The sequence below is a fragment of the Lagopus muta genome, chromosome 3 (genome assembly GCF_023343835.1).
Source record: "Lagopus muta isolate bLagMut1 chromosome 3, bLagMut1 primary, whole genome shotgun sequence".
In the NCBI taxonomy this organism is placed as follows: Eukaryota; Metazoa; Chordata; class Aves; order Galliformes; family Phasianidae; genus Lagopus; species Lagopus muta.
Window position 1 is genome coordinate 7,477,859 of NC_064435.1, and position 20,252 is coordinate 7,498,110.

Genomic DNA, 20,252 nt, shown 5'->3' on the forward strand with positions numbered 1-20,252 from the left:
TGCTCCATTAATTTTAAATGTCAAGTACAGCAAAGTCTGCTTCCTAGAGCTTTGATTTGAGGCTCTAAAAGCAGTGGAAGGAGTGTAAGTGCCAGACAGATCAGTGTTCTTGGGCAAGCAGCCGGAGCACCGTGGGCTGGGAAAGGGAAGGGGGTGAAATGCTTTGAGTTACAAAACTTACTGCTTTTGGAGTTTCAGATAATAGTTTGTTCTGAGGAGGCAGCGGCATGATTCATAATTAGTTGTTGTGCTTTGATACTAGTTCTAGTAAATTAAACAAAAAAACTTGTAAGCAAAGTTTGATGCTACTCTGCAATTAAAGAAGTTACGTTCATGACTATTTTTAAGGGATTATAATTTCAATCCCTTGTAATATTAGCAAAGGGTTCGAAATGATTCAGACTTTATATGCTTTACAAACTTACTGAACAGTGGATTCATGTTGTTGGCAAAGGTCTTGTTCTAATACAACTACCAAGATTTCTAAAATCCTTAATAATTATGGTTGCTGATTATAAGGAAAAAAATAACCCACTCTAATATCACACTTGAACAAATATTTTTATCGTTAACATTTGTGTGTGGCATTTCTTCCTTTGTTTACCAGCAGTAATTCAGTAGGTACTTTGACTTCATGAATGTAAGAAGTTATTTCTAATAACTGGTCACATAGTGTTCAGCTGTTACCTCCTCAGATGTGGAAAAGTTTGCCTGATTATCATATCACACTAGGCCTAAAATAAACAGTGCTTCAAATTCCAAAATCCTCTTCTAATTTTATTTTAATTATACAGAATGAGTATCTCAGCTATGCAGAATCCATCTTCCTTTCTGCATCTTTTAGTGTCCCGTTACCCCTTCCCTAAGCTGTGTCTCTGAGCACAGTGATTACGGTACTTTGCAACACGTTCTTATTCCTGTGAGTAAAAAGGCTCTTCTGTAAACTTCTTGTTGTATTTGTGGCAGGAGCTATCAGCACTTTTGTCCTATGTTGTAAGGCAAGCATCACACATTCATTGGAGTAATATGTAATTGCCATAAAGATCTGAATGAGCAGAAATCAGACCTAAGCAGCTTTTAAGAGCACAGCTTTGTAAATCTACTTATGTAAAATCAAACATTGGTGTTTAAAGTTACCATTTCCATTGCTCTTGGTCAATACTTTGTATCACCTGATGTGATTGTGTGGTGCTGTCTTTTTCGGATTATTCGGTCTAATTCTTTGGCATCTGCTTTTAGTAAGAGCGTCAAAGTGAATTACTCACCTAGAAAAGATACTACGATATTTCTATAACATAAACAAATATCAAATCTTTCTCATTACACAAATTATTGGAGAAGAGAGTAGTGTATTCTGAAGTCCTGTTCTTCAGTTTACTGTTTAAATAATTAGGAAGCTTCATAGCAGAATGTAGGAGTTTGAAAATCTCCCCTTCTGTTATGAGCTCTGTAGCACAGAAAGGTTTTAGTATACTTCTTTTTTTCTCTGTGGACCCTTCTGTAATTTTTAGTGATTCAGTGTTGTCACTAAAGGGAGAAGTGACTTATGAATGACAATATGGAACAGTTTCCTTTCAGCTGCCTGATAGATGAACATATTTTTGTCCTTTGCAAACAGTTTTTCTTCCAAGTATAGGTAAAAAGCGTATTTACTTTGGAATTGATATAGATGAGTGAATGTTGAGTTGTTAATGGAGCTGTGTTCTGCCTGAATACTAAATCAATGATTTTATAAGTACTGTGAAAAAGTAAAATGCTGATAATACATGTTTATTACTCTGAAGTTATTTTATTGGTAATACACTCTGCTGAATTTTAGTTAGTCACACCACTTTCCCATAATTAGATCGTGATATATTTACACTTGATTTGTCCTAACTGCTTTGATCAGGTGATGCTAGAGCTGTGGAATCAGGGGACCAGGCAAATGTTGCTGTGGGTGGTGAAGGTTATGGATAGATCACAATTTGTTCTGCTCTGGATTATACCAGCCTTGTTTGGGAAGTGACAGATATTTACTGATTTATAGTAATCACTCGTACTCTACTTTTCTGTGGGATTTCTGTTCGTAACTTTCCATAATGATCTCAGTTTTCTTTCAAAGTGCCTGTCAAAGCCCTTTGTTTTTTTATTTTTACTTAATCAGGTTGGTAATGGTTTGAGGAGCAGGACGGATGATCCTAAGTTCATCTATTTGTAGTATTATTCCCTGATGGATTGTTGTTATAGGCTGTATCTGCATTATGCGATACGTGTTTTCTGCAGCACTGTTTTCAGGCCTTATCTATTGATTATGAGAACTGGAAGAAGTTATTTGAGTATGAAAATGTTCCACAAGAGGTGTAACTCCTTAAGGTCATGTAAAAAAGAGCAGCCTTATCCTGACAAGAGGACCAGCTATAGCTAGAGCATCTGTTGAGGCTGCAGGGCTAAGAGCTGTTCCTGTGTACCAGGATGTGTGATCACTGTTGCATTTACATGAAGTTGTGGATTTTCATCCATATTTGCAGCAGACTGTGAATACAGCATGTACTGTTGTAATCATTTATGTAAAAGAGGATGAGCCCGTTTTTTATTTAGCTGACAGATGAAAATGGTTTGCTGTTGCATAATGCACCCAGCCATTGCCATTTGGCCCGGTTGTTCATGCAAACACTTTTACAGTTGTTTTGCAACTTCTGACAAATTTTTGCTTGAGTCATGCTGTAGCTCTCAGCTCAGTGACCGTGCTAAGCTGCATATATGGGTTTGGAGAAAAAGGATTGTTTGATAGGGATTTATTGTGTCTTCCACTTTTCCAGAGTCAGAGATATTTGCCTATTATGTGGTTTTCTTAACGTTGTTTCGTACATCTGTGACTCTAATTACTCATGCACTTAAGACTGAAGGGGTAGAAAGCCAGTGAAAAAATATGATTACAGTACATAGTTTCATCCATTTGTTGCATTTCCCTGTGTGTAATAAAGTGGCTTGGGAAAATTCTGGTTTGAAAGGGTGTTGGCCCTTAGTGAACCAGTTTTGGTTAAGTTTGATTCTGAGGCAATCAGTGCAACCACTGTACAACCACATCATTAAGCCCAACAAAATCCACACTGCTGGAGTGCCGTGATCTACTTCAGTGTATGAAGAATTAAGAATAGTGTGTATGTATTTGTAGTTGCTTATTTTAACTTCAAGGGAATGATTAAATAGAATTCTGCTGTATCAAAACAGAAGGCCTCATAAATGGAAATATTTGGAATATTCTGAATATTTCTGACATAGCTGATTATTAAACAGACTGATTTTGAGAAGCATATGTGAATAATTACTGTGAAGGAACAGTATAGAAGTAGATTTATATAGTTTATTTCCATGTCCTGTTTCTGAAATGCCTTTTCTTAGTGCCATTGAGTACATAATTATATAGCATAGCACAGAACGTTTTCTCAGCATATTGCCATTGCACATCCAATACCAGTTAACATAAAGATTGATTTCAGAGAATCTGTGGTGGGTGTAAGAATACCTGGAAACAGCTAAGAAAGCAATCATGGAATAAGATCCCACTTATACAATCTTTCTAATGATCAATTTAAAACTTAAGCTTCCCACCAGGCGTTCTCGAGATAAGTGCTTTAATACATCCTTTTAGCAAGGTGGGACCATTCTCATTGGCTTGCTTATTTGCTAACAGGTCAATGACAACGTAGTGCTCAACTATTATGCCTAGTTCAGCTTAGGTGGTACTTTGAGCTGTGGTTAGTATGATGCAGTGTGAATGGATAGCTGGTGGCAAACTGGATGGGGGAACAGCTGGAATTCATGGTCATGTGCATCATTAAAAATTGAATTTGGGCATTGTTCATTTAAAGTGGCCTGAGGTTCTGGAAGGAGGAAAGAGCAGGAGCAAGTTTTGGTGATTCTATGAGTCTATGAGTCTATGAGTCATCCTGTTCCAGTGTATGCTGCTACTTAGCACTTACATGCGGCCTTTTAAAATGTCTGACAACTGTTGGCTGTTCTTCTAGCCAGTGTAATGTATGTGTGCAGTGTAAGCTCATTTACAAACAGGTGTAAATTTACATATTCTTTATGTTGGTTGCCACACCATTAGAAACTCCAATTTCATAGTCCACAGAAAGGGATCTACCACCAACCTTCAGAAGGAGCAGTTCTCACAGTTCTGTTTGTAAACAGGATTTTGTTTCCATTCCAGTTGTAACATTAAAACACTGCTCTCTTTTTTGTTTACTTTAAAGCTGTTAGCAAGAGGTAAACCTCTTTTATCAATTTTCTTTTTTTTTACTAATGTGGTGAAATTTGTTTTGCAAAAAAAAAAACTATAATAATAATGAGAGGAATATTATACCCAGAGGTTATATTCACTCCTCAAACCCTGGATTTAGTTACCTAAAGTAACTTAAGCAGTATATGCATTCCTCAAACTATGCCTGACAGGTGGGCAATTTGACCTTTTTGCAGATTGACGTTGAAATGTTGTTGGTTTTTTTAATTGCAGTTAATTTCTGTAGCTCAAGGCATCAAATACCACCTTTTTTACAGTGGTAACAAAGAGAAGTTTGGAGAGTTCTGTAATCACCTTTCTCTGTTTGGTGGTAATTGACACTTTCTGGAGTGTAGCAGCACAGAAATTCAGAGTGCTGCTCATGAGTAGTTGCCAAAGGTGATGTGAGAAAAGTGGTGGCTTTTTCTTCATTTATAATGGAGCTTTTAGTTTTCTTGTGACATATTTAAATAGATGGGTACTCAAACACCACTATAATAAGACAGAATGCTTTCTTGTTCACTTGATATCAATTACATGATTATCTGAAACTGTGGTCTCTGTGTGTGGGTTTTTGTTTGTCTGAAATACTTAAGGGAAGTGATGAACAGATTCAGAAATGATGCTCCTACCACCTCCTGTTCTCTTGCATTATCTTCCCTTTAGATTCCTTGAGGTCATTTATTTTTCCATATGTTTTAAGTCAACCAATTTAGCAGGGGCTTTTGGCATATCTGCTTGAAAATCATATGTTTTTTAATTATTATTCTTTTATGATTTTGGGGACTTTTATATTGTCAGTCTCAGTTTACCAGATAGAAAATAGGCTACTAGCTTATAAATATCTGATAAAAAGGTTTAGACGATTGTTAATCTTCAGTTTTGGTGAAAGTTCCTGGAATAAAAGCACTGCAAGCTTTTCATGCAGAGGAAAATTTATGAGTTACACAGCCAGTCTGATTTAGCTTGAATAATCTCAAGACCTTTTCACACATTCAGAATTGCAACAGTTACTTCATTACTGGGCATTTCTCTCTCTGAAATGAAGCCAGAAGACGTAATTCATACTTTTCCCATCTGTGCCAAGCAGAGAGAGAGAACAGCCATAAGTTTTTGAGAGGAGTGATTTTGTTTTTATTTTCTGCACGAGTCTCATATTTTGGAAATGAATGGTAAGAATGCTTTCAGGGACCTCTTTGCTGTTGTCACCATAAGCTGACATGGACATGAGATTTCCTTTTTTTCCCCCTTTTCTTTCTAGAGCATTAAATACAAGGTTACTGGCAAAACTTGCTCCTTTGTTTTTCTCTATGATATTACAAAGATGATGGCTGACAGGGACTTCATACATGTTCTATTTCACTTAGCACTTTAGCACACCTAGCATTTTTATGCACATTATACTGTAGTTTTTGTTTTTTGCTTGTTGGTTGTTGTGTTTTGTTTTTGCAATTACAGTGACTGTATCAAAGTCTTTCCTTTTAATTTTCAAAGCTGAACATCACTGCATATTACTGAAGGCTCTTAAATGGCAGAGCCCCAGTCACCCTGGGATCCGGAGAGTATTCAGGCCTTATGTGATCTGAAGTGCATTCTGGAGAGTGCTTTCTATGTTCATTCAATATACAAGACCATAGGTGTCTGATATTTGATAAAACGAATGCTAAAAGTCTCGAAGAAGCTTGACTCCCTGTTCCTCCATATACCATCAGACAAACTACTCTACATGCACACTAGTTTTTCTTTCTCAGAACTATGCAGAAATAGATTTGGTATTTTACCAGATGCCTGCTCAGAAGCAAATACATGCTTGAAAAGCTAGCACGCTTTGCTCTTCATGAACTGAGCTTCTTGCGGAGGAGCAGATACAAAGTAATTAAAATACATACAGTAACAATCAGGTAATTCCTCAAATAGTAAAGCATAAAGAACAAAAAGTGCTGGAGATTAACAAGAAAGATAAAAAGCAACTCTTTTAATTGTATAAACAATTACACCAGAGTAACTGATAGCTAGGATGAAATTTCTGAAAAGTACCTGGACACTGGAAAATTCCACTTCTCTTAGTATTGGCTTTCATTAATTAGAAGTTTTATGCTGGTCTAACTGGCTGTGTCACTCTTTATGTCTGTGAGAGTCTGATAGCAGAGTTGCTTTAAGTAACTATGAAGCAGTGACCAGAGCAGTCCGAAGTGAGTGATAGGAGCATGAAACTAGGAAGTGTTGATAATAAAGAATCACGGGAATTTCAGAATCATAGAATCACAGAGTGCTTGGAGTTGCATCTTAAGTTGGATCTTAAAGACCATCTGGTTCCATCTCCTCTGTCATGGGCCAGGACATCTTCCTCTAGATCAGGGTGCTCAAAGCCCCATCCGACGTGGCCTTGAGTGAGAATGTAATTGGCCCACATTATTAAAAGAAAAATGAAGTTATGGTTTTAAAAGATAAAGTGCTTTTCTCTGAATGCATCTCAACTGCTTAAACAATTTATTTGAGAGTGATTTAAATTAAAATGAGATATTTTTTATGGAGTGTCAGAGCAGGGTAAAGCAATTCTGTAGGATATGCATGCTGATACAATTATTCAATAATCTAAAAGAATGCTTGCAGTGTGATTTCTGTAAAATTGTAGTACTCTGATATCTATCAATCTCAGTAACATATTATTGCTTTGTGACTAGGAGAAATGCCAACAAATGTCTTTGCTTAGAAGTAAACCTGTATGAAACTAACCTTTTTCTGTTTTTTGCTTTTTTTTTTTTAAGCTTTTGGGGTAGAGACTCCGAATCTTCATTTAATATTGCTCTTTTTCAGCCAGGTACTGGAGTAACCCTACGAGATTGCATTGTAGCTTGTTTCTAACTCTTAATTTCCTTCATTTTTTTTCCCTAGAGTTTCTTGCAGTGAAGAAGAAAAGGGGCAGACCAAAAGGATCTACTAAGAAGTTATGTGTGGATGAAGATGTTGCAGAAAATAACTCTGTTCTGACTGAAGAAGCTCAGCCTGGGACAGAAGAAGGGCCAGAAGCGGCTGAAGTCTTACCAGGCAGCTTGGAATGTAGGAAATGCAATCGGAAGTTCTCTAATATGCGTCAGCTGAGGAAACATATCTGCATTATTGTTTTGAATGAAGGAGAAGAGGAAGGAGATGGAGGTAAGAGAATATCCATTAAAAAGATACAAAGCATATTGTGAACCAGTGTTTTTACATCCTGATTACTTCTAGTCATTAATGTTGATTTTCAATGGAAGAGAATGGACTGTTTCTTGTCATGTAAAAAGCATGTTGAAATAAAACTGAGAATAAAGTTTGACATTTCTTTTTTTTCTTCCAAAAATACTGAAGGCTTATTACATTAGTAGTCTTAGACTCACTAAAATGCTTATTTTGCACAAGAATCTGTTTTGAGCAGAGGATTGCTGTTTTCTAATGGGAACTGATATAGCAACATAGGTGGGTATTGTGCATAGATGAAGAGGTATGATTCCATAGAGATGTTTCTGTCATTCCATTTGGGAAACCTGAATTCTGTTCTATTCTTGTGATAGACAAAAGAAATACCTTTCAGGATGGCTTGCTATGCTGTATAAAAAGTAATGCAAAGCTCACCTCTTTTACAAAAGTTTTTGTATCATAGAATCATAGAATGGCTTAGGTTGGACGGGACCTTAACAGTCATCTGGTTCCAACTCTCCTGCTATGGACAGGCTTGCCATCCACTATATCAGGCTGCCTAGCTCCCCATCCAACCTGACCTTGAATGGATGAGGCATCCACAACTTCTCTGGGCAATGTGTTTCAGCACCTCACCACCTTCTGAGTTAAAAATTTCTTCCTAATGCCTAAACAAAATCTTCCCTCGTGTAATTTAAAGCCATTCTTCCTTATCCTTTCACTGTCAGACCATGTTGCCTCCTGCTTTTAAGCTCCCTTCAAGTACAGGAAGACTACAGTGAGGTGTTCTCAGATCCTTCTCTTCTCCAAGCTAAACAAGCTGAACTTCTTCAACCTTTCTTCATAGGAGAGGTGCTCCAGCCCTCTTATCGTCTTTGTGGCTTCAGGAAACTTGCTGAGAGTACACTTGATGCCAATGTGTATGTTGTCGATAATGATTTAAGAGTACTACGTCCAACATGGACTTCTGGGAGACACCACTTGTGACTGGCCTCCACCTGGACATAGAGCTGTTGACCACAGCCCTCTGACTGTGACCTTCCAACCAATTCTTTATCCGCTGAATAGTTTAGCCTTGAATTCTTTTCTTTAGCTGCATTGTTTAACACGCATTGCATATTGCTGTGTCGATCCTACTTACAGACAGTATTTGCCATTGCTTTTTTTTCCATTTTTCTATTACTGTTTTGTGTCCACTATTATTATGATACACAGTGAGCGTGACTGCATTTTGCTTCCAGTGAGTTGTGTAGTTTAACCCCTGTGGCGACGACTAATTTATTTAAAATGGGTCTGGAATATGTTGACAGCACAGAAACTCTTACCTGATTGTTTTGGGTTTTTTTTCTGTCATCATTGGTAGGATTTTTATGATACATGTAGAGACATTCACTCCAGCAGTCTCATCTCTGAGAATGCAAGTGTCTGTGCCCTTTGCTGTTTGTATGTGCTAGGTACAATGTTAGCATTTGCATCTTTTTGTCAATGTTGCCTTTTCTGCATGCCCTTTTAAAAGAAAAAAGTGTCAGCTCAAATTAACTGCACTAGATCTGTTAGCTCATTAGAGCTGCTAAATCTTATCTGGATCTGTTTTGCTACAAAACACATTGGCAGGTTTTTCAAAGTAAATTGCTTAGTCTTTTCCTTTAAAAAAGAAAACAGCCTCAATTTTATTTGAATGGAACATTTTTTATTTATGTTCTGGCAAAAGCAAGTCAGTCAAGGAAAAATATGTCATTCTTGAACAACAAACAGTGAGGGCTTTTAGTTGTTGGTGTCTAGTGCAGACAGTGCCTCCAGCCCAAAGTTTCATACTTAGATGGCAAACTGTGAAGGTATTAAGCACCATTTTTTAACTTGAAGGAATAATTGTTTGGATTACACCTGGGCAATTCTGTCTTCAGTCATCTACTGTTAGTTAACCCATCATGGGAGAACTTTTTCACCTCTCCCTTTGATGTATGAACTGTTTTGGAATAACTTTCCAGTTTTAGAATGTGTAGATAAAAGTAGCGTGTGTGTTATTATCCTTTGAGAACGTGATTAGATGGAGTAGCTCAAAGCTTTTTGATGAGTGGACAAAACCAATATTATTTATCATAGCTTTATTGTTTTACCAGCTCAGAAAATATGTTCTCTAAACTTGTAGCTTTTGGAATATTGTTATCAGACTGAGTTTCCATTACAAATAAAGTTCTGAGGATGGAAAATGAACAAAAAAGTCTAAAAGACAAAGAAATAATGTAATAGTAAATGTCTTTTTATCTGTTCACATAATTTCATGGGGACCTGTTCATACATGTACAAATATGCCAAGATTCGAAGTTGCTGAAGTTGTTTACAAGAGTTTTTGTACTGGAGGTTTCACCATGTCAGTGAAAGCTGTTAATCTCATTAGTTCACCTAGGTGAGCTACAAAGCTGCCTAGTTTTCTTCGTGTTGGTATGTTCTGTGTTAATGAGTTGGAGTGCACTATTGCACCATCTGTGAAATGGTGCTATTTTTGCATTGTTTTTTAGAACCTGATCCTGCTCTTTTCGTTGGGTGCCATTTTACTGTATAATTCTGATAAATGCTTAATAGTCCTGTATTAACTTCTTGCCTGAGGTTCATAGTCACAATTTAGAAATCTTCATGTTTGCTTTCAGATTTTTCTTTTCTACTAGGAGCCTTAAGTAACAGACTAACTAGATGATATGGAAATTGCTTATGCATCTGATCATATATCATTCTTCCCAGCAACTCTGCTGTCCCTGTTTTGAGATGAAGGAGTGGAAGTACAAGCAGTGTTCAAAAGCATCTTTGATTTAGGCAGTGGCACGAAAATATTTATTCTGTGTGTGGCTTTTTTGTTTATAATGTTCGAGAAATATTGCAGTTACTTGAGTAGACATGGTTGATGTCAACAATTTCTAGACTGAACTATCAGTGAGACAAAACTTCTCAAAGTTCTACGTTTTAGTGCATGTGAGAACAGCAGTACTGAAACTTCTGCCTCAACATTTCTCTGTTGTTGGTGTTCATAGAGCTGGGTGGAGAATTTTCTTGAGGCTCTTGGAACCTTCCAGTTAAAATACCTTTTCTTATTTCTGACACAATGGTTAGAATAAGTGGCCAAAAATAGTAAAGACCTTTGACAGTAAGTTCTTTATTTTTTTTATCCTCTTGCCTAATGCAAACAGGTTTTTCCCCCCACCTTTTTTTTCCACAGCTTTTGTCATTCCAACTTTGGATTGCTTTTGTTTCTCCACTGCTTCTGAGATTTTTTTCCTACTGTTTTCATCTATCACGTTTTTCATTTCTTGCAAAGTTTATCAGTGTGTGGATATCTGATATCTGAATGTATTTCTAATAATAAAATATGTTTTCACTTTGTACTGGATTTGGCTGGGATGGAATTAGTTTTCTTCAAGTGACTCATAATGTGCTGCACTTTTGATATATGACCAAAATAATGCTGTTGACACACTAGTGTTGTAGCTAGTGCTAAAATATACTAAACTTAAATATTGAGATATTATATATTGATATTCTGCATGATATTCTTTACTGAGAGGAACATAAGCGTATTGAGCTGAAATTAAACTATCAGGAAAGTTTTCCAAATAATAAAACGTGTTGCTCTTTTTTATAGATCCCTAAGGGAAGTAATGAAACACTTAGCTTATTGGAGGTTTAAAACTGCAATAGATAAACAACTATGAAACTGTATCGAGGCAACAATATCTGTTGGTCTGAGAAATAATTGAAATAATTTCTCACTGAGATGGCCCTTCCCCTTTTTCAGGAATCATCAAGCCTTACTGGTTGCTGAGTTCCTCTGTGCAGCTAACATGCTTCTTTCATACATAATGATTACCTTCACCTCACAATCATAGAATTGTTACAATTGCAAGGGATTTTTGAGGTCACTTAGCCCAACTTGCTGCCTTGAACTCCTCTGAGGAACCTGCTAGATCAGGTTCCTCAGAGATCCATCCAGCTTTTGCTTACAAATGCCCCAAACATATGCTCAGTAAACTTTATTTAATACAGGGTTTATCTGCCCAAGTAGGTTGCTTTGATTTAAGCAGTTATGTAAGCACTAATTTTTGTTTTTGTTTGGTTAAACTAAATTGGAGTTTCTTGTTAATGGGTTGGCTGGAGATACCATCCGTTCTTTTTGTCCTGAGACAAAGTTGGATGAGTTGAGAAATGTTTCTGAACACGTGAATAAAAAGGAGATGCTGGTGCTCCTGCACTGCAGTGGGATTGATCTGGGGATTTTGACTTTTCCTGGGTTGGCTCAGTTCCCCAGCTCCTGCTCTGCACTCAATTGTTTTGAGAAAAGAAGAAAACAAGATTAATTTAACCACCCTCCCCTTTCCACTCTGCAGCTTATGTGAATCTCTGGGAGTTATAGGAGTGGATGTTTGATGTCTGGAAATGGCCTTTGGAGGGAAGATAGACTGCAGCAGTGGACAGCCCACCTATCTTCTCTGGATTAAATCACTTCACACTAACTAAAAGGATTTTTAATTTTGATTAAAGAAGTGCCTGTGTCAATAGAGAAACTTGCAAAAGTTCCAGTTCACAATTTAAAGCAATTTAATTCAAACATACAACTTCTTAAGTTAAAACGTAAGCATACTCAGGCAACTTAAGAAATTATCCTTAAGAAGTTATATTACTGCTGGAACACTATAACAGGCTTTGTAAGTGCTTCTGATGTGTTAAAATTAACTTCTGGTGGTTCATCAGATTTTATCAGCAACAGTCTAGATATTCTTCTAGACCTTTTCAAGAGAGTCATAGAGAATTTGGAGCCTTCAGAATTCTTAAAAATGACACTTCAGCCTTAGTTTTAAACTTCTTTAACATCAGCTGGATTCTCATTTACATGAATTCTCTTTGCAAGTAATGTGCCAGTCTCTGCAAGAGAAACAATTACGTGTATTCATTTTGACTGGCTGCTATACTCTTACTGCTATGAAATATCAGTATGTTCTATGGAGAAAAACAATAATTTTAATGAAGATTAGTTTAGAAACATGCCAATTAGGGATGTGTTGCTGTGCCTGTGAAACATAGTCCAATTATGAAAGCAGAGAGCAGTACTTTCAATTAAAGACTTAAACAGAAGCAAAGGACAGATGAACAGCCTGGTTCAACAGGACTTTGAAACTATTGGTTCATTCAGAGTTGTCAGTTTTCCTCATCAGCACGGGCATGACTGCTCCTTAAATGTGTTAGAAAATTCTAACTAAGGCACTGCAGTATATTTCTTGCACAAACACAGCGAGAGTTTAACGTGCCTCTTGCTAGGTAAGGAAGGTCAGTCTATTAGTCTTGAGTCAGAGTGCCAGCTGTCGAAGTGCTGAGCTGACTGCTTAGCAAGGGAGATGCAAAGTGAGGCAGTTTATCTAAATAAATCTGTTTGTGAGCAAGCAGAGACTCTTACAGTTTGGAGAAACCTTGCTTAGCTACTTAGAGTGATACTTCAATTGTTCCTAAATCATCTCAAAATCACTGGTGGATGCTTTTTCAATGCAGTAAGAATAGTAGTAGGTAAATGTATGAAAAGATCAAAGACTGTTGTGAAAGATAAAGACTGATTTTGACTCTAATCTCTAGTGGGAACTATAAAATAATTTTTGCAAGGAAGATATCTGAATTACTAAGATAGAAAGCTATCCTGTATTATGGAAAGGCAATGCTCCGTAGTCAAAGCTGAAGCTCATCTTTTGTCTCCCACTGTTCTTTTCCTAAATGACCACCTAGTTCAGGTTGGTTTTGTTTGGTTGTTTTTTTTTTTTTTTTTTTTTTTTATGTGCAGGAAGAAAGCAGCTATCATTAGGAAGTAAGATGTTTTTGCTTTGGTGATTTGATGGAGAGTGGTTTGATATTTTTATGTCTCTTTCAGGTTACACACAGAATGCAGCATAGTTGTGTTTGTACAAAAATGTATTGGTCATGCGTGCAGCCTCTGCTCCTTACCAACAAACCGCTTCTGGAAGATGCTTGTTCCTCTCAGAAGGAGGGAGAATAGGCTTCAGTGTGGATTAGTGAGTGGATTTTAAAGTTAAGTACCAGAACTTGACTTTACACTGAGAGGAAGGCTTTGTGTTTTGCACCTATCATTTGAATGTTGATCATGTTCATACAAATATTCAGCTCTAGTTCAAGATGTATTGTAGATAAATCAGGTGAATTTTCTCCCTTACCTGCTTTTGGCCAAATTTGTGTGCCAAGTTTTCTGTACTGCAGGGGTTTGCGCAGCACTCAGTGCCTTCCTAGCACCTATGCATGAGCTGATTCTAGTCCTGTTAATTGCATTTTTCTCAGCTCGAAGCTGGGAGCTGAGATGCAAGTCTGCTTGCAGTATTTACCAGCTTTGTCTTCGTTATGTATTATGTAAAAATTGCTTCTTAATAAAATTTCTGGAGTTTGTTTTGCAGGCAGGGAATTAGTCAGCTATATTTATTGTAATAGATTTGTTCTAGTACTTTTCCTCATTGACCCTTGGTCAAACTGAATCAGTCATCAAACTGCTCTGCCTAATAGAGGCAAAATTAGGAAAGAAAAGCAGCAAGTAATATTTGTTAGCTTGTTAAGGCTGTAACAGTAGTTTTCATTAGTGTCAGCGAACCAACAAACTCAACTGACACAGCTCTGTCACTCAACTGACTCAACTCTGTCCTTCTCTTACTAATTTTTATTAAAAAAAAAAAAAAAAAAAAAAATAGAATCCCAGTATTCTAAAGTTTATAGAGTTACAAGTTAAACATGAGAAGATCAGCCCCAAAAGTCTCCTGGTCTCTCTTATTACTCTCATTAAACGGATTCTTACTTTTTAATGGTTAGAAGAGAAGACTTGGGAGTAGGGTAGGAATCATGTTCCTACCAACATTTCACTGTGCTACCCTAAGCAAAATGGGGAAACTTCTGCTGTTATCATCACATCTTTTGCTTCAGTCAGTAGTTCTGGATTTTTGTTAGCTATAAACATGCAAAATGCCTTTTGTTCACAGGCATAGCAAATAATTTTCACTAAATTACTGCCCACTGAATGTGACAGTGTAATCAACTCAATCGACTTCTGTATTTGTTGTTTAACAATACATAAAGTAGCCTCAGCGAGGTACACTTCACTAGGCAGCTTGCATGCTGATGTGTTCTTTTCCTCTGTGGAGCAGGTAAGATGTTTGTGATCACTCCTGCTGTGATATTTGTAAAGATGTGTTGTTGGTAGTAAAGTAATGGAGGCAGTTTCATAAAGGAAACATGGGAAAAATACACTGTTAGTAAGCTGCCACGCACCCTTCATCCCACTGCACAAGAAGTGTCTGCCAGAATGGGGTTATGTCTTTATATTTAAATATCCCTTTGGAGTATTGCAGTGAAATGTTGCTGTTAGAATTACTCAGTTTCCATATCGGTCAATAAATTACAACTGTTCTAAGGAAGTAAATGGGGATATAATGAGATTCTTTGTGCTTACAAAGTAGTAATAATTTCCAGAACCATTGAAATCTACAGTGAAAAATTATTGTTGAGGAGAGCAATATATAAGTGAATTTTCTTAATGCAGTCTAAACTAACTCCTACATACTTTCTTTCCTTCTACTTTTGCATTTAGTTAGAGGAATTGCAAATTAGCCAAGTGCTACTTACCTTGCTACCTGTGCTGCATTAGTTTGTGCTTGTTCCTTTTTTTTTTAAAGGATTGCCTATTGTCTCTAGCTCCTTTTTTTCCCCATGATTTTGGAACCAGAAGCTCAGCTGAGTATTAACAGATTGCAAAATATTACTGAAATGAGAACACAGCGATTTCCACGTAGCATGTCATGCTACTGCTTTTGCTATTTACATGTTATAAACGACAGAACACACTCCAGCTTGTGCTGTTACTGCTGTATTTTTATATATTGTTTCCTTATCCCAGCACAGCAGCTACAGCCTTTTATGAATATAACTGAATACTCTGGAGATTGTGTCAGCTGCTTTAGATTCAGGGGGAAAAAAAAACAAACAAAACAATCTTCTGAAATTCATTGGGTTCATTTATAATTTTCTTTCTTCAGTTTTGAGCTTTCTTTAGTCATTACCTCTGGAATATTTGCATAATCCCCTAATTTGCCATGAGAGTTTCTCTAGCCTGTATTTCCAATCATTTCATCTAATGCAAGGAATGTTTTGAGTATAAACTTGAACCTCTCTTCTTTAAATTCTAATTCTTCATTTATAAGCACTTCTAGAAACAAATTTCAGTAAGGAATTCCTAATTTGCTCTAAGGAGAAAGAGCCTCAAGAAAGAGCTGAGCTGATCACGTATGTGTTATTTCAGATGGGTGTTTTGTAGACATTGTTGCTTTCTAGGTAGCAGGTCCAAAATTTATGCAGTTCAAGGATACGAAGGCATTCTGAACAGTAGAAGACAGGGGGTCATTTAAAAGTGCAGGCCTTCAAAAGGCAAAGTTACAGCTCAAGAGTTAGGCTGAACCAAATAAACTATTTTGAACTTCAGTGTTCAACGCTGAAAAAGAGAAGTATGTTTCTGTCTGTTGATTCATTGCAATGGTTGGGGGGAAAAAGCCTAACCCAAAGAGTCTGTAGGAACATTTTCCATTAAATATGATGGGTAGTGAATGAAATACAAGGGTAAATAATCTTGAAGTCACTGGGATGTGACTTCAAGGAGAAAAATGATTTGTTCTTTAATGATTAAATCATAAGAAATTGTTCCAGGTTTGTAGAATTTTTGCGAAAATCCACAATAATATAAAGATAATTTGGGAACATAAATGTTTCTCTGAGTCTAATTTTTATTATTAGTTTTTTTCTTTCTTTATTTGTATAATTATCATATTTTTTATTAATGAAAGGAAAAAAAAATTCCTTCAAGGATTCATGCAGCACACCTTGTTTAAATAACATGCAGTATTTTCGATAGCAGCATTCATTTTCTTCTGTGGTGCTCATAACTATTACCTGCATTTCTTTTGCATGTAGTTATATATATATTTTCTTCGATGTTTGCTCTTTAGGTAATGATTCTGACGTTGACCTTGACAGGAAGGAAGATGAGCGAGAAAAAACTCCAAAGAGGCCCAGAGTACAGAAAACAGAGAAAACTCCATCGACTAAGGAGACTGAGCATGTTCCAGGGGCTAAAAATCCTATAATAAGTGTGGTTTTGACAGCCCATGAAGCTATTCCAGGTATTCAGAATCACCAATTAGTTAATCAAATTTGTTTCTGTTTATGTTGACACCATATAAAAGAGAAATTGGTCTACACTGAAATGCTTAGGGTACATGCTATCTGAAAAATCAAGTATTTAGTTGGTCATTTTTGATATAGAATCTCCGTGTCTGGCATCAGGATCATTGTAGAGCTACTTTATAGGTGACAAAGACTGGGAAAAGACTCTGTGGACCTGAATGTATTTATCTGCATTAACGTGAGTAATGTTGAGTCTGTGAGGGATTTTAAAGAAGAAAAGGAAATATCATTGAACAAGGAAAAAAAAGTATTTTTCTCTGATCATATCTTTATTTCAGCTCTTGACTCTATATATTTATGATAAATATAAATTTGATTATGAAAACACAAACAGCTCAAAGTGCGCAGAACTTAATATTTATGTTTACAAATAGATTGTTAGGAAATTTATATTTCAAAATCACATGAAGTTGCTGTTCAGTAGTTCTTCAGCTGCGATTTTGCGTAGAGCCTTTGCATTGAAAGATTTTGAAATAATTTCAAACTTAAACTTGTATTTTCCTGTTGGTATAAACCTGGTACTTACCTGAATGACAAAATGCCTTTTTAGCAGTTTTGTGCATTCTTTTCAGCTTCGTAGCCTTTATTGTTCCCTTCACTGTTGCGAATAGTTCTGAACAGTTGTTTTGCTTACAGATCTCAGAACAATTAGAATGTATTTATTAATATTGCGGGTTGGAAAATACCTGGATTTTCACTAATCACAGTCTTGATGCTTTTGGTTGATGTGACCTTGAACTCTTTCTTACCTGTTGCTGAGCACTCATTTTCCCCACAGTCTCTGCCACCTTTTTAGGCTCTTCCCACCACATTCAGCTGCTTCTTCCATCCTGGCTTCATTCCCCTCACTGCCACATTGAAGGCTTCCTTTTATGCCTTCTGTTGCTTTGTCCAAAGAGAAACATGTGATGGTTGGTTAAGGGACTCACGTAGTTGTTGGTTACTGGATTTATACATGAACAGTGCCAAACAGAACTTTGGAGGAAGAGCTGTAATTTGGCTCTCCTCTGTCCAGGTGCTAAATTTTATGAACAACAATTTTTATCTTTGAGAACTCTACCTTTCACTTAGTAAGAAAAACAATTTTTTCAAGAGGGAATGAAAAGGCATGATAGATAGTGCTATCAAAGCCCTATTTTCATAGGAAAGCAGCCTAACGAGGCAAATACCGAGAATAAAAATAATATATAAGGCATGTGAAGACAGAAAGGAAATGAATATTTAGGGATGTTTGTTGCCTTAATTACTACCTGGTAATTTTTTATTTAACGTGAAGTTTCTGTTTTCTTCTTTCTATGCTTTTTAAATTATGGAGAATGTTAAAAATAAGTTCAACTTGGGAGCAGTTTGTGCACAGTAGGTTTCATTCAAAAATCTATAATGGATTGAAGAAATGACAGTTAATTGCGGATTTAAAGCTGTTTCTGACTATCTTTTCATTTATTTGATTGGCAATTATTACGCTTACTAATTTGGAAGGTCCCAGGGAGAATATATACAATAAGAAGATAATTGCTATTATGGCAGTTAAGAATTATGATCCAGAATTCAGCAAATGCTGAAAGCTTAGAAGATATTTTTAGCATTTTTAAATTCTGGTTATGGTTGTGGTCAATGATTCTATGTCCAGGTGGAGGCCCAAAATGAGCAGTGTTCCCGAGTGGATCCATGTTGGGACCAGTACTCTATAACATCTTTATCAGTGGCATGATGATGGGATTCAGTGCACCCTCAGCAAGTTTGCTGATGACACCAAGCTGAGTGGTGCGGTTGATACAGCAGAAGGAAGGGGTGCCATTCAGAGGGACCTTGAGAAACTCAAAAGATGTGCTCTTGTGAACCTAATGATGTTCAACAGAGCAAAGTGCAAAATTTCGCACATGAGTCAGGGTAGTCCCAGATATGTATATAAAGTAGGAGAAGAACTTGAGAGTAGCCCTGCTGAGAAAGACACAGGGTCCTGATTGACGAAAAACTTAACATGAGCTGGCAGTGTGTGCTTGCAGCCTGAAAGGCCAATGGCATCCTGGGTGCTATCAGAAGAGGGTTTGGCCGGCAGGGAGAGGGAGGTGATTGTCCCTCTTTACTCTGTCCCATCCGGAGTACTGCATCCGAGTCTGGGGCCCCCAGCACAGGAAATATGTGGAACTTTTGGAGAGGGTCCAGAGGAGGGCTATGAAGATCATCAGAGGGCTGGAGCACTATCCTATAAGACAGGCTGAATGAGTTAGGCTTGTTCAACCTGGTAAAGAGAAGGCTGCGGGGAGACCTCATTGCAGCCTTCCAATATTTAAGGAGAGTTTATAAACAAGAGGAAAATCAACTTTTTACCTGGGCAGATAATTTCTCTCTAAATGGAACAAGAAGGATTTTAATTTCATTCTATTATTAACGGAGCAATCACTCCTTGAATGTTTTTCCTTTTTTATTCATTTGTTTCATTTTGTAAATACTTATATTCTTGCTGTTAACATACATATAATGTAGGCTCCTGTGTCTTTGTAAAATTATTTTGGTTCATACTTGGCTTCTATTCAGGTGCATTGAAATGAAATTAAATACAAATGTACTATCCAGGAAAAAGGAAATAAAGTGAAATATACTGAATTTCAGTTTTACATGAAGTTGTTAAGTTCATTTTTTAATTCAAAGATATTTTCATGTGCAACCTTTCTTGTTTCTCTATTGTCTGTATATCATAGAACAGTCTTTATGTATTGCATACTTTATTCCTAGGGGCTATGAAAGTCATCTATTACTACATATTTAATGCATTGTTTTCTCTTCAGTACTCAGTATGTGGCCCTTGCTTACTGTTTGTTTTCCAGTATCAGCCCTGAAATCAATTTTTGTTATCTTCAGATATTTTTCTAAAGTGCTTGTTAGTTGAATATGAGAATTTCACAACTATATATAAATACTTGTAATATACATGTTAATAAATAAGTAACTATACGTATTACCACTTATAAACTTAGTAATATTCTGATTTAAAACATGGGTAGATGAATTACAGTTGGACTGTGAAATTAAAAGGGAGGAGATCAATCAATAATGAATGCTTGGTTTGATATACTTGAGGTTTCTCTTTGCGCTGTAAATTAATATTTATGTGATTATCTTCAGTGCTAAATGTGGATGCTTGACATTGAATATTTTCCATCCAGTTGTTTAGGGAAGGGAAAAGGAAAAAAAAAAAAAAAAGGCAGTTAAATAATCTCAATCACAGTGTGCTCAAAATGTGCTCTTTCTGCCCCTTTTTGTGAAAGCTCTGTGGGATGGTATCTGATCTTTTTTGCATTAAACGTAGCCCTTTTACCTCTGTTTTTAATGGAGACTTATAAGTGCACATGGTATGTGTTCCTTTGTTCTGAGTGGATGGCAGTTAGTCCCAAAACATAAGCAATAAAAATTTGTTCAAGGAAATTTTGCCCGGACTTTCAAACATAGACAAAACAGTGTCTTTTTCCCCAGCCTCATTTGTGGAACTGATTCAGCAGTTGAAGTTTTCAGTAGCATTTTGAGACAGAAACTGATAAATTAA

The 20,252-nt window shown here is 36.6% G+C and overlaps 1 protein-coding gene across 10 annotated transcripts in view; it reads left to right on the top strand.

Moving 5' to 3' along the window:
- Positions 1 to 20,252, top strand: part of ZFAT (zinc finger and AT-hook domain containing) — a 122,342-nt gene that overhangs the window by 51,319 nt on the left and 50,771 nt on the right. For all 10 annotated transcript variants that reach the window (XM_048939698.1, XM_048939697.1, XM_048939699.1 and 7 more), the window contains 2 exons: positions 7,163 to 7,423; positions 16,471 to 16,644. In XM_048939698.1, coding sequence (XP_048795655.1) covers positions 7,163 to 7,423; positions 16,471 to 16,644 — 435 coding nt within the window. The remainder of the gene's footprint in view (positions 1 to 7,162; positions 7,424 to 16,470; positions 16,645 to 20,252) is intronic.